This window comes from Lepidochelys kempii, chromosome 2 (assembly GCF_965140265.1).
Source record: "Lepidochelys kempii isolate rLepKem1 chromosome 2, rLepKem1.hap2, whole genome shotgun sequence".
NCBI lineage: Eukaryota > Metazoa > Chordata > Testudines > Cheloniidae > Lepidochelys > Lepidochelys kempii.
In genome coordinates, this window is record NC_133257.1 from 122,486,011 (window position 1) to 122,501,655 (window position 15,645).

The window sequence follows — 15,645 nt, forward strand, 5'->3', positions numbered from 1 at the left end:
GGAAGCATGCCCTGTAGTTGCATGGATCTGCTTGGTACAGAGTGTCTTGTTGGCAGCATAGGTTTTGTTTTCCCCTTACTGTCTATACCTGAGCTGGCTCTCGGAGTCCTTAGCTCTCTTGTGGTACCCATGGTACCAAAAGGTGCCACAGCTTCAGTGGTAGAAACTTCTGGTGTGGTCGGTATCAACTGTGTATGTCGGAACGGGGACTGCCGTTTCTTGGTCATTTCCGAAGTTGGCGAATCCAAAATACACTTTTTAGCCACCTTTTTGGTTGGGTGGTTGGTTGTCTGAGCCTTAGAAGAAGAGCCTCTGTCAGAGGCTGTTGTGGGTGACTTTTGCCTGGGGGTTATGGGGGTTGAAAAGGGAGGTCTGTGCTTCTGGTTCAAATGCAGGTTTGAGGGACTTCTCCATTAGGAGTAATTTCAGTTGCAAGTCCCTGGCTTTCCGGGTTCTGGCTTTTACTTATGGCAGTGTGGACACTTTTGAGGTCCGTGTATCTCGCCTAGGCGGTGGACACACTCAGTGTCCGTCCAACACTGGTATCGATAGCCTACAGGTGAGGCAGTGTTTGAAGCCTGTGGAACTGGGAATGCCCCTAAGGGGAGAGTTTTGTCTCCCCACAAGGGGAGAACCGAAAATAACGGTTCAACGAAAACCTACTTCTAATCGGGAAAACAGATTTTTTTTTCCCCTTCAAGAGATAGGCAAGGATGAAAAGAAACAAAAAAGGGTTGACTGTCTCTAATAAAACGAGAAATAACTGGGGGGTTATTTTATGCTAAGTAAGCTCTGAGGTGATGCTAAATGCTCCAACTCGTAGCCAAAAGCAGTAGAGAGGGTTGGTCACACAGAGCCAGATAACTGCCTGAAGCAGTGCGAGACGAGGACAGTGCATGTGTGACCCAACTGGGCACTGCTACTATAAATCTCCGATTATGATAGCAGGGGCACATGAACACCTAAAATGGATCACCCACAGGGACATCACTCGAAGAACACCACTACCTTCTAGAACCTAAGAAATGTTCTCTACTTGGATAGCTTACTATTAGAGCTGGTTAAAAAAATTACATATTTAGGGAAGGTCACACATTGGCTTGCTGAAATTTCAAAAATGTCTGTGTACTTAAGTCTCATAAGAGAATCCTCTAACAAATAGGATTAACACTTCAGAACAGGAAAGGGATGGGGTTACTAAAGAGGAGAAAAAAACAGAGGAGAGAATGAATTCTTGAGAGGACAAAGCTGAAAAGACCAGCAAGACAAACTTATAGCAGTAGCATTTTGGACAGACTGTGGGTGCGTGAACAGAAGACTTCTGCAGTGAGGAGAGGGAAGATCTGAAATGGCAAAGATGTGACTTTGGTGATTAGCTGGATATATGGTAGAAAAATGCAGATGACAGATTATGAGCCTGGGAAAAAGAAAGATAGCAAAGATATGGAAAGCAGAGTGATTAGGAACAAAAGTTAAAATTGAGATATTAGTTTAGATTTACTGTGTTAAAATCCCACTAAGGAGGAGGGTGAGAAGAAAAGGGAAAGTAGTTAATGAATAGCTGAAGTGTTACCTCTAATATTATAATCCTGCTTTCCAACAATGCTTCTCCCCACCCTCTTCCTCACAATAATAGCTGGAGGAGGAGGGGAGGAAAGTACAGAAGTGAAAATGGTACTCCTGGGAAACTTATGTGCCAAAAAAATTAAAAATTCTGCATATTTTATCTGTCAAAACAAAATATAATGACTCCAGTTTCAATAATTTTGGAAATGTACTTCAAAAATACCTGTCAACAAGTATGTCAACAATACAGACAACAGCAAAGATGATTTTCCCCAGGAGTAGACAGTTAAAGAAACCCCTACAACAACCCAGTTCCAGTTGGGGGTGGGGATAAGATGGGGCTGGGGGAGGCCTCAGAGCCCAGACACCTGCACTCCATTCCTCCCAGAGCCCAGCCACGAGGAACCCCTCAGCCCAGACAGCAGCACCCCCACAGCCTCCCCCGAACTGTTCTACTGTCCCACCGGGGGACATGATGTGGTGTGGCCCTGCCCTTCCTCACCCCCTTTATAGCGTAACCCGGTGTCCCGTTTTTGACCTTAGTTAAAGGTCTGGTTGGCAGTGCTGAGGCAGGCTAGTCCCTACCTATCTCAGGGCACCACGCTGCACCCCAGAAGTGGCCAGGAGATCTGGCTCATAGGTGGGGGCACCACAGGGCTCCGCATGCTGCCCCCGCCTTGAGCATCAGTGCCACAATCCCATTAGCTGTTACTGGCCAATGGGAGCTGGGGAGGGGGCACGCGCGAAAGACCCTCCTGTCCCCTGCCCACCCTGCACCTAGGAGCTGGACCTGCTGGCTGCTTCCGGGGTGCAGCACGGAACCAGGACAGGCAGGCAGCCCTGCCTTAGCACCGCTGACCGGAAGTCGCCCAAGGTAAACCCTGAGGGCCCAAGCTCAAACCCCAACCCCCTGCCCCAGCTCTGAGGCCCCCCTCCTGCACCCCAAACCCCTCATGCCCAGCACCAAGCCAGCACCCCCTAGCCCAGAGCTCGTATACCCTCCTGCACCCCAACCCCCAGCCCCCAAACCCAGAGCCCCTCCTGCACCCCAGAGCCCTCACCCCATCCCACCTCAACCCCCAGCCCCACCCCAGAGCCCCCTCCCACACCCTGAAACCCTCATCCCCAGCCCCACCCCAGAGCCAACACCCCAAGGCCAGAGCCCACACCCTAACCCTCTGCCTCAACCCACAGCCCCCTCCCACATTCCAAATCCCTGGGCTCCGCCCCCAGCCTGGGGCCTCCTCCCGCAGCCCAAACCCCTCATCCCCAGCCCCACCCTAGAGCCCACACCCCCAGCTGGAACCCTCACCCCCTCCAGCACCTCAACTACCTGCCCCAACCCTGAGCCCTTTCTCGCACCCTGACCCCTCATTTCTGGCCCACGCCAGAGCCCACACCCCCATCCTCAGCCCAGTGAAAGTGAGTGAGGGTGAGGGAGAGCACACCACCGAGGGAAGAGGAATGTAGTGAGTGAGGGGCAGGGCCTCAGGTAGGGGTGGGGTTAGGGTGTTCGGTTTTGTGCAAACAGAAAGTTGGCAACTCTACCCCTTTGCCAGAGCTGGCTGGGTCTCCCAGGCCCTCTCCTGTCCCTGGGAGAATGAGGATCAAAGAGCATGCAGCCTCCAGGCCCACCAGGGTGGGCGCACCGCTCACTGCGAGCTGGCCTCTGCAGAGTCCAGTAACCCCTACTGGCAGCCAGAAATTCTGAGGGGGTACACCAGGAATTGTGTGAAATTCTGCATTGCACAGTGGCACAGAATTCCTCTAGGAGTAAAGTGGCAGAGAAGCTCTGATCATACCAGTTAGGAACCAGACTATCAACCAGTAGAATACATGAACTGCCGAGGTGGTTTAAAATAAAATAATCTCACTCCATTTGAAGGCATTAATTTGAGTGTGCAATTTCAATTATTCTACAAGTTGTGCCATTGTAGCAAAATCACTCTAGTGACAGAGGGATTATCAGAACTGCATGAAAGTATTCTGGTAGCCAAGAGGCCAATGGGGAGAGGAGAAAGCACAACTGAAGTGAGAAAGGGGCAATACCTATAGCTTGTACAGACCTACATATTTTATATGGAAACAAGATCAAAGTTATAGGACTTTGTGACCTTAGACAGGTGTGACCTTTACTCCAGTCAATATGTAGTAACAGATATTATACACTAGGAAGACAGGAAAACATCTTATTTTTTATTTGTTCTCTGGAATTCAGTAAGTAACATTTGGCCGGTACACCACCACTGCTGCAGATATAATAGCACTCACTTAAGACATCTCATTTTTTCACCTTCAGAGGTATCTGAATACTTATGGACACCTGGCACACATTTTAGTTATGTTAACAGGCACAAATCCAAAAGGAAAGTGCCTTTACTATCTGCAAATCACAACTCAAGACAACTGAATAAAAATTAAGACACTAAAAATTAGGGCAGTCAGTTAATTGCCGTTAACTCATGCGACTAACTCAAAAATTAACTGTGATTAATCACAATTAAACAATAGAATACTAATTTAAATATTTTGGGATTTTTTCTACATTTTTAGATATATTGATTACAATTACAATACAGAATACAAAGTGTCCAGTGCTCACTTTATATTTTTTTATTACAAATATTTGCTCTGAAAATGACACAGTATTTTTCAATTCACCTCATACAAGCACTGTAGTGCAATCTCTTTACCATGGAAGTGCAACGTGCAAGTGTAGATTTGTTACATAACTGAACTCAAAAAACAAAACAATGTAAAACTTCAGTGCCTACAAGTCCACTCAATCCTACTTCTTGTTCAGTCAATCACTAAGACAAACAAGTTTGTTTAGAAGAGAAAAAGCTGCTCGCTTCTTATTTACAATGTCACCTGAAAGCAAAAACAGGCATTTGTATGGCACGTCTGTAGTTGGCATTGCAAGGTATTTACGTGTCAGATGTACTAAACATTTGTATGCCCCTTCATGCTTTGACCACCATTCCAGAGAACATACTTCCATGCTGCTGATGCTCATCAGGGTGGATAAAAATCAATGATTAAAAAATAAAAATTTCTGATTTAAATTGGATTTTTTTGATAAAATGATTTTTGAGAAAAAACCTATCTAAAGATAAAGATATTATAGCTCAAAGATATATCATGGAATAGGGATTATAAAATCTAATTCTATAGTATGAGACAATATATTCATGTAATGTTTAAGAAAAGTTTTGTAAGAGAGTTTCAATAGTTCATGGATTAAGAATCCAATCTTATGAGGTTCCAGGGGCTTCTGTATAGATTTAGGTTAATCTATCTACCTAATAGGACTCAGTGCTCAGTCTAGAGGATACCAGCAGAGATGCTTAGTTTTGCAGTTCTCAAACTGTGGATGTGTGTCTCCAGGAGGTAACAGCAAAAACGTTTTTAAAGAAATATATATAGAGATGAGAAGTGACAGACCTCAACCCTATCGTCCCTCTGCAAAATTTGTGTACAAAGAGTCCATCCCTTACCTCTCTCTAGAAGTGCAAAGTTTCAAGAAGTTCAATGAATAGAAGATTGTTGGGGCAGACTAGATCTGGACAATGAGAAGAAGTCTGGCGATAAATGTGAGAAGGGAGGAACAGGCAATAGAAACAAAAGTGAAATTGTTTGAGCAGCATATTACAGAAGTCTTGAGGTCTTTCCTTCATTGATTTGAGATCTACCATATTCTCTCACTAGAAGGGAAAACCTATAATGGCAGCAGGCCATGAGACACCCAGTTTTGGAATATTTTAATGAAGTTCCTTAACCTGTGGGTAAGACAGGCATACATGCAAAATGCAAATAGTACAACCAAGAAAGGCAAGGCCTGGTTGCCCAAATGAAACATCATGAGAAGTGTTCCTTCTCAGGAGGAAGCTGCGTTGAAGATGATGAAAGGAACATGTCTGAACATACAGGATCTTCAGGTTGGTAACCAACAAGAACGCACTTATGTAGAAATCCATGATTAAATCGAGTCTTCCTGACTTCCAGATCCACCCCGATGCTCATTAAAAAAAATAGTGTTAAATTAGTGACTGAACACCTTGGAGGAGAACTGTATGTCTCCTGCTCTGTTTTACCTGCATTCTGCCATATATTTCATGTTATAGCAGTGACCCAGCATATGTTCATTTTAAGAACACTTTCACTGCAGATTGACAAAATGCAAAGAAGGTACCAATGTGAGTTTTCTAAAGATAGCTATAGCACTCTACCTAAGGTTTAAGTATCAGAAGTGCCTTCCAAACTCTGAGCGGGATGAGGTGTGGAGCATGCTTTCAGAAGTCTTAAAAGAGCAGCACTCAGATGCAGAAACTACAGAACCTGAACCACCAAAAAAGAAAATCAACATTCTGCAGGTGGCATCTGACTCAGACGATGAAAATGGACATACATCAGTCTGCACTGCTTTGAATTGTTATTAAGCAGAACCCATCATCAGCATGGATGCATGTCCCCTAGAATGGTTGCTGAAGCATGAAGGAACATATGAATCTTTACTGCATCTGGCACGTAAATATCTTGTGACACTGGCTACAACAGTGCCATGCGAACGCCTGTTCTTACTTTCAGGTGATACTGTAAAGAAGAAGAGGACAGCGTTATCTCCTGCACATGTAAACAAACTTGTTTTTGTCTGAGTGACTGGCTGAAGGAGGACTGAGTTGACTTGCAGGCTCTACAGTTTTACATTGTTTTGTACATAGTTCTGCTTTTGTAAGTTCAACTTTTATGATAAAGAGATTGCACTACAGTACTTCTATTAGGTGAATTGAAAACTATTTCTTTTGTTTTTTTAACAACGCAAATTTAATAAAAATAAAGTGAGCACTGTACACTTTGTATTCTGCATTGTAATTGAAATCAATATATTTGAAAATATAGAAAACATCCAAAAATATTTAAATAAATGGTATTGTATTATTGTTTAATCATGCGATTAATCGCTTGACAGCCCTACTAAAAAAGCAAAGCATTCCTGCAGTGCCTTCATTAACTCCATCAGCAGTTGAGGCTGTTCAACAATCCAAATGCCCATCAGCGGTTTCCAAACTTTCTTCCAGAAGTTTGGTTACTCATCTTTAAACAAGATGAGCACAGCTGACGCTATAACACTGAGAATACAATAGTAGAGTCTTCAGTTAACAAGTCAGCACATAGTTTACCAGCATGAACTGTTTAATTTCTACAAAATGTACCTTCCAAAATTTAATGTAATGTGACAGAAGTTCTTAAAAAACGGTAGTTTAAAGAAGTCACCTCTGGGAGGAGGAAAAAAAATGATACTCACTACAAAAGGCCCATTAGCTATACTGTTTATGAGTGTAAAGGAACCTCTGAAGTGATCAAATAGGGAGGTTCCTATCTGTATTCCACACAAGTATGGATGCACACCATGCACCTGAGTGCAGAGATTCTCAACAAGCAATGTCCATTGGTGTGTACAGACATGCTTGCCTTCCTCATGCTCCAGACTGAATGCATAAAAAGAGCATGGACCAATGAGATGTGTGATTGTCATCTTCCTGAATTAGAAGATTCAGAAAGGGATGAATCCTGATAGGACGAAGGGCTGACAACCTCAGAAGTTCCAGGAACAAAAATGGTTGGAGCCAGTTGGGTGCTGTGAGAATGACTCCTGCCCTGTTGTGAAGATGTTTCCCCAAGACCCGTGATAGCAGGGGAATAGGTGGAAAGATGCCATCTGAGTTGGTCCGTCCACGACAGCAGGAGAGCGTCACCTTCGGAGTCACTGCCCATAGATGCTCTGGAGCTGTACTGGGGAAGTTACTTAGTCTGTGACATGGAGAGCCCATTGAGATGTTCCCATTAACTGAATGTCTCGCTCAGGACAGAACTCATGGTCTGCAGAGAAGTGCCTGCTTGGGTTGTCTGCTAATTAATTCTGAACACTTGGATAGCGATGTGATTTCTTGTGCACCAATTCCAAAGCCTGACTGCTACTAGGCAGAGGGAAAGGGATCTTGTGCCACCCTGCTTGTTTTACCTAAGCGACCATGGTGATGTTGTCCAACATTGCTTGGATACAGACTGAATGCATGAGCAGGAGAAAGGCCCACACACTTGTTCTGGGTTTGACTACCAGGTTAAAATTATGATGACCCTGGAGAGAATAGTCACTCTGGTGTTTATGTGGTCCTCATCTGGCAAGCAGCATAAATGAAGTCTGACAAATGGTGTTACAAGTACATAAGGCCATGTGGCCTAGCAGAGAAAGCATACATTGCCCATTGACTAAAATGTTTGGGGGGGGGTGAGGGGTGCAGAAAAGAGTGGGAGGAAAGCTCTTGCTGAAACGAGTCCAGTGTCGCTCTGATAAAGTATATCTCTGTGCTGTCAAAGTGGACTTTTCTTTGTTCATGAAAACACTGCACTTCGCCAGAAGATGAAGCAGGAACAAAGTCACTCACCTGACTCTGTGGCTGGAGTGACCTACTGCTTGGGGCTAATCATCAAAATATGGGAAAACAAACCGACATCTCAGATGGGCTGCCACCCATCAGTGAATACTCTGAGCACTATTGCTAATGCAAAAGGGAAGGACTCCAAACTAGTAATGTTTCCTGACTAACCAGGAACTGAAGCAATTCTGTAGGACAGATTAATATCTACATTAAAATAGGTGTCCTTCATATTGAGAAGGACGAACCACATTCACATCTTGTGGGGGGGGATTATTGATGCTAGTGTTACCAACCTGAATTTGAATAAGATGTTCAGTTGTCAGAGGGTCCCAGGTCCCAAAAGGATCTCCACCCTGCATCTCTTTTGGAGACTAAGTAGCATGGGAAATAGTAACCCTCTTCCTTGATACTGAGGTGGTACTTGTTCTATTGCCCCTTAATGAAGAAAAAAATCTGCATCCTGGCAAAGAATCTCCTTGTGAGAGTGGTTCCTGAAGGGGAGTGTGTGAGGAGGGAAGAGAAATTTGATGGTGTAACCATGGTGGATAATTTTTTAGCAGCCAACTGTCTGTCATGACAGAGTCCCACTTGTAGGCAAAAAATGAGATTATGAGATTGCTCGCAAAACTGTTGGATCTCGCTCACCTTCCCGTTCTGTATATTTCAACAGTGCCAGTTGTGGATGTCCAGGCAATGGCAAAATAGGATTCCTGCACCAATCCTGGCTGTTTAGAGTACGGCTCTCATGGTCCCAATTATTGCCAGTATGATGGATCAACTGACAGAGGAGGACCTCATGGCATGACCCCATACCACCTTTCTCCTGTCCAATCTTATCTGGGGCTCCTTTGTCATGTCACTGCCTGATGTCACACAGACTTCTGTGGGGCCTAAGACTCATCCAAGGAAAAAGCCATATCACTCATCTCCAGCAGTACTGACGGTTGCATCTTAAGGTTGGCCGGTGGGATAGGAGAACAACTCTATATAATAGGACAGTCCCTTCCTCTGTTGTAAGAATAGAGTCTGTCCCAATAGGAGGGACTGGATTGAGCAAAGATGTCCGCTCAGGAAATGGAGGTCTCAGATCACCCTGGGGTACAATGAGAATCCACTGGCATGGCTGTCAGTACTGGAGCTTCCCTGGTCATCATGGCAGTTGGCTTCCTCTGGGGCTGTGTCATACTGGTAGTGCATTGGCTGTAGAAGTGGATGGGACCACCAGGAGGTATTTATCCCAAACCTCCTTTGTACCAACTTTGTACTCCCAACTTTGGCTGAGTCAGGGAGAGAGCCTCTTTCTTCGGTGCAGTTTTAAATTAAGATGGTTTGTCCTTATGTTTATGAGAGTGCTCCCAGCACTCCTGTGATACCTTCTCCTTAGGCTTCACAATCTTAGCCTCTGGTTCCCAAGTTTGTGCTAGGAGGGGCTCTGCCTGCTTTATGAGACTGATGGGGGAATGAGGGGAGGTCACCCCGGCACAGCTTTGATTGGAGACTCATTGCCTTCTCCATGAGATTTTCTGAGTCTCAGTTCCTGACCTTCACGAGTTCTGGGGTGAAAGAGTAGCAGATGCACATATTTCTCGCAAGTGCGTCCTCACCCAGGCAATAGAGGCAGCATTGATGTTCGTCACTCACTGAAATGAATGAGGACAGGAAACAGTTTCTGAACCCTGTGTGTGCATAATTCTAGACTGGAAAGGTGTCAGCCTGCACCACCTTTTATGCTCTTGGTTTGGAGCATGAGGAGAGCTGTGGCACATGTGCAAGCCAGACAGACTCTACATCCAGGTGCAGGGGGCACATGCATAACCCATGTGTGAAATTCACATAGGAACCATCATTTGAAGAACAAGCTATATTAACTAATATAAAAACTATTGAGACTATATAAAAAAAGAAGTTGGAGAAATCTGTGGACACTGGACTCTGATTCTGGCCATGCACTGGTAAGAAGAAACTGCAGAGGCATTGGCCAGCACTGCCTCTTATGCCCTAAGACTAGAGCACAAGGAAGGCAACTGCGCATATGTGGGCCAAAAGACACTGCTTGTTATGAATCTCCAGACCCGGGTGCATGATGTGCATGCATACCCATGTGTAGAATACACATAGGGACCAGCACCCAAAGAAGAGCTGACTATTGCAACTGTCATAAGATCATATTGTACCATTGTACACACTTTCAAAGGTCATTTCTGAGGTTGGAAAAAGCAGAGTCAAACAGCTGAATGTGACCCAGAATGTAAGCGAACTTCCTCCTGTGACATGGACATGGACTGCTGGGGATACCCCCCTTTCCCATTTTTTCTCCTTGACTTCACTTACTGCTGGGTGAATTCTGTGCACACTGAAAACATGTCCCCTCACCGATTTCTTTGCTTCCCTGCAGAAAGCAATGGGGAAGCAAAGGGAAGCCACATTGGAGCCAGTTACTTTTTTAACAGGCCTGGGAATGCCCATGGGTATAATTTGTGGAGGGGTAGGGGGAGAAGAAGAGGCATGAGGGAAGGAAGGGGGGGTAGAATAGGGGCAGGAGAGGCATGGGAAGAAAAGGGGACAGGGGAACCTGAGGGGGGAGCAGGAGCTCTGCATGCGGTGTCCCCTCAGCACCATCAGCATCTGGGGCTTCCCCATTAAGCAGGCCCATCAAACCCTCACTCCGACAAGCCCCACCTACCCTGCATCTGGACCACCCCGATGAGCACCCCCACTCCCAACCAGCTGCACCTGGACCTCCACTCCTCCTGAACTGGGTCCCCCCTGCTGAACCCCCTCTATCCAGACCTCCCCACTGAGCCCTATCCCCCCCACACTCCTGCAGAGTCCCACTGTCCCTGCATCCGGAACCCCAGAACGAACCTGTGTATCCAGATTCCCCCACTGAGCTGCCCGCAGCCAGACTGCTCCACATAGAAACCTCTCACCCCACATTTCCCGCACTAAGCCCCACTACATTTGGATTCTGTTGGGCTCAGCCTGCCTGCTCACACCTGGTGCATCTGGCACAGCGGGGCAGGGCTCCAGGGTGTTTCTGGGGTGTGGCAGGTCTAGCCCTTGTGTGCAACAGGGTTGGGTGCAGTCGAGTCCCTGTCCCGGGGGTCGGGAGATGTGCGCACACATGCAGGATGATCTCCCACTTCCATGCAGCCAGTGGCCTGTGCTCCCCACTGCCATGCTGGAGCCTCCACATTTGTTTATTGACAAACACAATTTGCACAATTTTAAAATATTGTGTGAAAAAATTTGTTGGTGCAGAATTCCCTCAGCAGTACTTCACTTAATCTGCTATTTGAGCTACTACTGATATTGGAGAAAATACCCTCTTCCCTCTGATAATGTTCCATTTACTAGGTACTTTAATTCTTGAAGTGCTCAACTTTTGGTTTCAGCTCCTCTACTGGTTGGTTCAATTATATTGAAGTATAGAGTGGAAGCATTTCATACAAAACTTCACATTTAAGTTTCCCATTTGAGGTGAAAAGTTGGTATTTCTGCAGTTCCTCAGTTTTGTTAAAATACATTTTAAAATATTCAAATATTGACAATACACTAGGAAACAAGACATTTAAATTATTAAGACAAACCAATCTTCCTTAAAGCAAATGTATGATTTGATGAGGATATTTTCTACTGCATTTCTCTTTGCTGCTACACAATGAGCAGGTTAACACTAGTAAAAGTTTCACTAGTTTCTCCACTTTTACTCTTCACTTTCTCAAACTGCACTACCCTCAGTGTTACTGATCATTATACTAGCCAGACAAAGGTTGTTGGGACAGCAGCACTAATGACTCCTTCCTCTCAATGTATACACAAATAAACCATAATAAATTGCTGTTTTGTGCCGATTCAGAAAGTTTCTCATTTCACTCTACTGCTTGTGTTTGAAGCAGCCATTTATGCCTACCCTACAATTCTTTTCCCTTGATGCTAATAGAAGGAGGCAGGGAAACCAAGCTAACAAATATGGTATCAATAGTTGTGCTGACATGGGAGACAAAAGTAAACAGGCTTAAGTTTGGTTTTTGTCCAAAACAAATAAGGAGATGGGGGGGAAGTGTTCAATACGGAGGGGCACAAAAGGAGAGGGAAACAGTTACTGTGTTTTAGATAACAGTTAAAAAAATACACACACATATTGCAATTGCCCTTTAATATTAAAATTAAATAAATTCCTAACAATTACAATCACTAGCAGAGGATCTCAACACTGGGTACTCTTAAACACGCATGTAGTAATTGTGCAAAAAATAGGACTAGATTAAAGATATGGCAGCTTTAACAGATTTCCTTAGTATAATGAGTACTATTTTACTATAGTTAAATAAGAGTCTTTTTCCCCCGAAGAGAATGTCTTACCTTTTGCTGCCCCTGCACGGATGTGCTGTGTTGCTGCAACTCTAACTCCATTAATCCTATTGCTCAATCTGCTGTCAGTTTTCTTTATTTTATCCCTATGTAGGTAAAATGAAAGAATATTTTTCAAAGGTAGTTTTAGCAAAGATAACCAAGTATACTACAAAAGGTATACAATATTGCTTTTATTTGCACTAGAATATTTACTTATGACCTCAACTGTGCTTATCAGTAAACACAGTACCCTACAGAAGTCAATATTGGGATATATCATAGGTCAAAATTGCAACCCGTGTTATTCAGTATATTTAGTAAAGACAAACGAGAAAACAGATGGGAAGTTGGAGTTAGCATTAAAGTTTCTTCAGGTAAGTAACAGAAATATAGCAGAGGCACATACCAGATGGTCTTACAAGCATTCACGTGGTAGACAGCAAAATGGCATATGATTTCAACTTATATGTATATATAACATAATACAAAATAGTGCAACTGGCTTAAATTTTTCACATTGACGGGCTACCAGCTTACAGAAACAGCTGAAGTAATGGTTAATTTAAAGACATCCATCCTCACCAAATTACTGTACGCTAAGCAATGTCAGATTGAGGAACATTTTAATGAAGTGTCCTGGATAATTTTACAGCCTCTAACTTTCACACTGTTAAGAAAAAGGAAATTCTATATCCGTTCAGGATATAGATGAAGTCCACTTTCGACAACAAAACAGTGGAGATGTACACACTGAAATGCTCCTTCCGCCGATGTAACTCCCTTGCTATGCGGACATAATAATGCCACCTTGACGAGAGGGCAAAGCTTATGTCAGTGCAGTTAGGGCAACGCAGTGTCTGTAGACACTGCGTTCCTTACGCTGGCTGTTGGCGGTCATTCTTGTCAATTTCATAGCTCCAGGGGATGCTGCTGGGTCTCCACTCCAAGCTGGGCTGCCCCTCAGGCTCCTGGTTTGGGCTGCTGCCTGAGTACCCTGCTGGAAGCCCTGCTGTCCACTGAGGTCCTGGCTCCCTGCCATGAGCACAACAGCCAACTGCACTCTGGGTGTCTGTCTCCCTACAGGAGGCAAGAAGCCCCTGGCAGCTGCCTCCGGCTCACAGCAAAGAAGCCCTAGGAGGCAGCTACGCTCCTGGTGGGAAGCTGTGCGGAGCTGAGAGCCCTGGCTCTCAGTCCCCCACACTACCCCTCTTCAGTTGATGGAAGTGCTCCTGGTAAGGAGACACCACTGATAGGAGGTTAGCGTGGACATCAGCCACCACAATAATTAATGTAGTGTCTGTAAATCGACCTAACAGATTGATTTAAGATCGTAGTGTAGACATAGCCTAATTCTTTGTCCTTCCTCCATCCCTTACACATTTGGCTAAGTTGCAATTTTGTGACAGATTGCAAAAAAGTGTTTGTAAATGTTAGCTTCTCTTCATATGGAAGAATTAGCTTCTCTTTATACGGAAGAATTAGCTTCTCTTTATACAGATCTATTATTAATTATATTCTTCTTAAATTACAAGAAGGAGTTATGGATTTGTATGTTTATGAGACTCACAACATGCCTGCCTATCATCATCATGCAAATTCCAGGCTGAAGCAAATGGATGAAAAAGGAACAGCATCCAATGTATCCTTGTATTTACTTACAAAAAGGCAATCATTAAAAAAAAAAATCTGCATACCTACATTTGACAGAACCTAGATCTTCAAGACAGAATGAAGCTCAAAACAGTCAGTCAAAAGAGGGAATCAAATTTTAAGAAATTGCTGGAAATAAGGTACAAATCCTCAAATCTCAATGTTAATGGAAACCAAACACTTAGATTAACCATGGATTAACCACATTTTCACTGAGTACATGCATTATATTTAAGTCCTTAGTTACTAGTTGTGAAATTAAAACCTACTTTTCCAGTTGTGGCTTTCCTTTCTTCTTGTTTATTGCAGATAAGCCCCGTTTCTCTCCAGCATGCTAGAGAACAAATACCATGATGGTAGTCAGAAAATAAAACTCAACAAGAACCAAGCAAAATTTACATTTACATCTCGTATTGGACAAAAGTATGAAGTTCACATAAAGTTTAAATAAAAATTCTTCAGAGGTAGAAATCTCAATAGTCTTTCCCCATTTACAGATGATGGCAAAGGCTCCTAGGTGCTACAGTATTGTGGTAACAAGCATCTTTCTAGAAATCCAAAAGCATTGTATAATGTTTTCTTAATTTAGAATTGCCAGGAATGACATTCATGTGGTCTGCCTCGGCTGAATGGTACTAGCCAGTGACTTAATGGGATAAGCATGAGACAGTAAATAAATAAATATATTTAATACTATACTAGAGCAGGTTAAACCAGGTTAAACCTGCTCTAGTATAGTATTTAATGTTTACTCTCTCATGCTTATATCTTATTAAGTCAAGAAGTTGAAAAAGTTAGTGGATTGTAAGATTTATAGAATGTTACTTTGAAGGAAAAATTAGTTCACTGTGTATTTTGAAAGACCCACAAAGCTGTTCTTTTGGCTTGCAATATTGCTATATTTGTCAATACCCAACTTCGTATGAATGATGAAAAATAAATGTAATTCCATTTATTGAGATATACCATAGTAAGTATTAGTTACTACATACAAAAATTTTTCAGAAACAATGCAGATGACTCATGAAAAGTTTAAGTACGTGTAACTATCTACCAATTTAGTTCTTCCACTTCTCCAGTAATTATTTCAAACAAGAGTAACTATTACAGAATTGCACTAATATCAAGGCGATGGAAACTGAATAGCCACAAATAAATGTCACTACAATTGTTTTTCAGCAAAAGATAATAGCATTTTAGTTGCATATACAACGCAGGTGTGATACAATGGATACAAACGAAGTGTTAAGTGCCCTCAGTTGAGCCATTTTAAACAGTTGCTCTAGGCTGCTGTTTGCAACTAGGCAAAAAATGATCCTCAAGCTTTGAATCGTCTTCAGTGAGAACCCATTAAAATAAGCTGTTCTCTGTAGGAAACTGAGTGGAACTGAATATTGACTTTTCCGCTCAGATCTCTCTCATTAGGACATTTTAATTATGGAAATTTAATACATGGCTGTTAGTAAGGAAGTAGTAAGAATTATACAAAAAGTTAGAGGAGGGTTGCTGTAAGTCATGTAGTCACTAACAAGTTGAACTTAAACAGTTTCAAGAATTAATACTGTAATGTGCATAACTAGCCTTGAAGTGAAATTTAATGGTGAGCTCTGGGTAATATCCTCACCTACCATTA

The 15,645-nt window shown here is 43.3% G+C and overlaps 1 protein-coding gene across 2 annotated transcripts in view; it reads right to left on the bottom strand.

Annotated features, from left to right (window-relative positions):
• The window catches only part of ZCCHC2 (zinc finger CCHC-type containing 2), a 73,392-nt gene that overhangs the window by 12,730 nt on the left and 45,017 nt on the right, over positions 1 to 15,645 (bottom strand). For both annotated transcript variants that reach the window (XM_073332222.1, XM_073332221.1), the window contains 2 exons: positions 14,282 to 14,346; positions 12,372 to 12,466 (listed from right to left, as the gene is read on the bottom strand). In XM_073332222.1, coding sequence (XP_073188323.1) covers positions 12,372 to 12,466; positions 14,282 to 14,346 — 160 coding nt within the window. The remainder of the gene's footprint in view (positions 1 to 12,371; positions 12,467 to 14,281; positions 14,347 to 15,645) is intronic.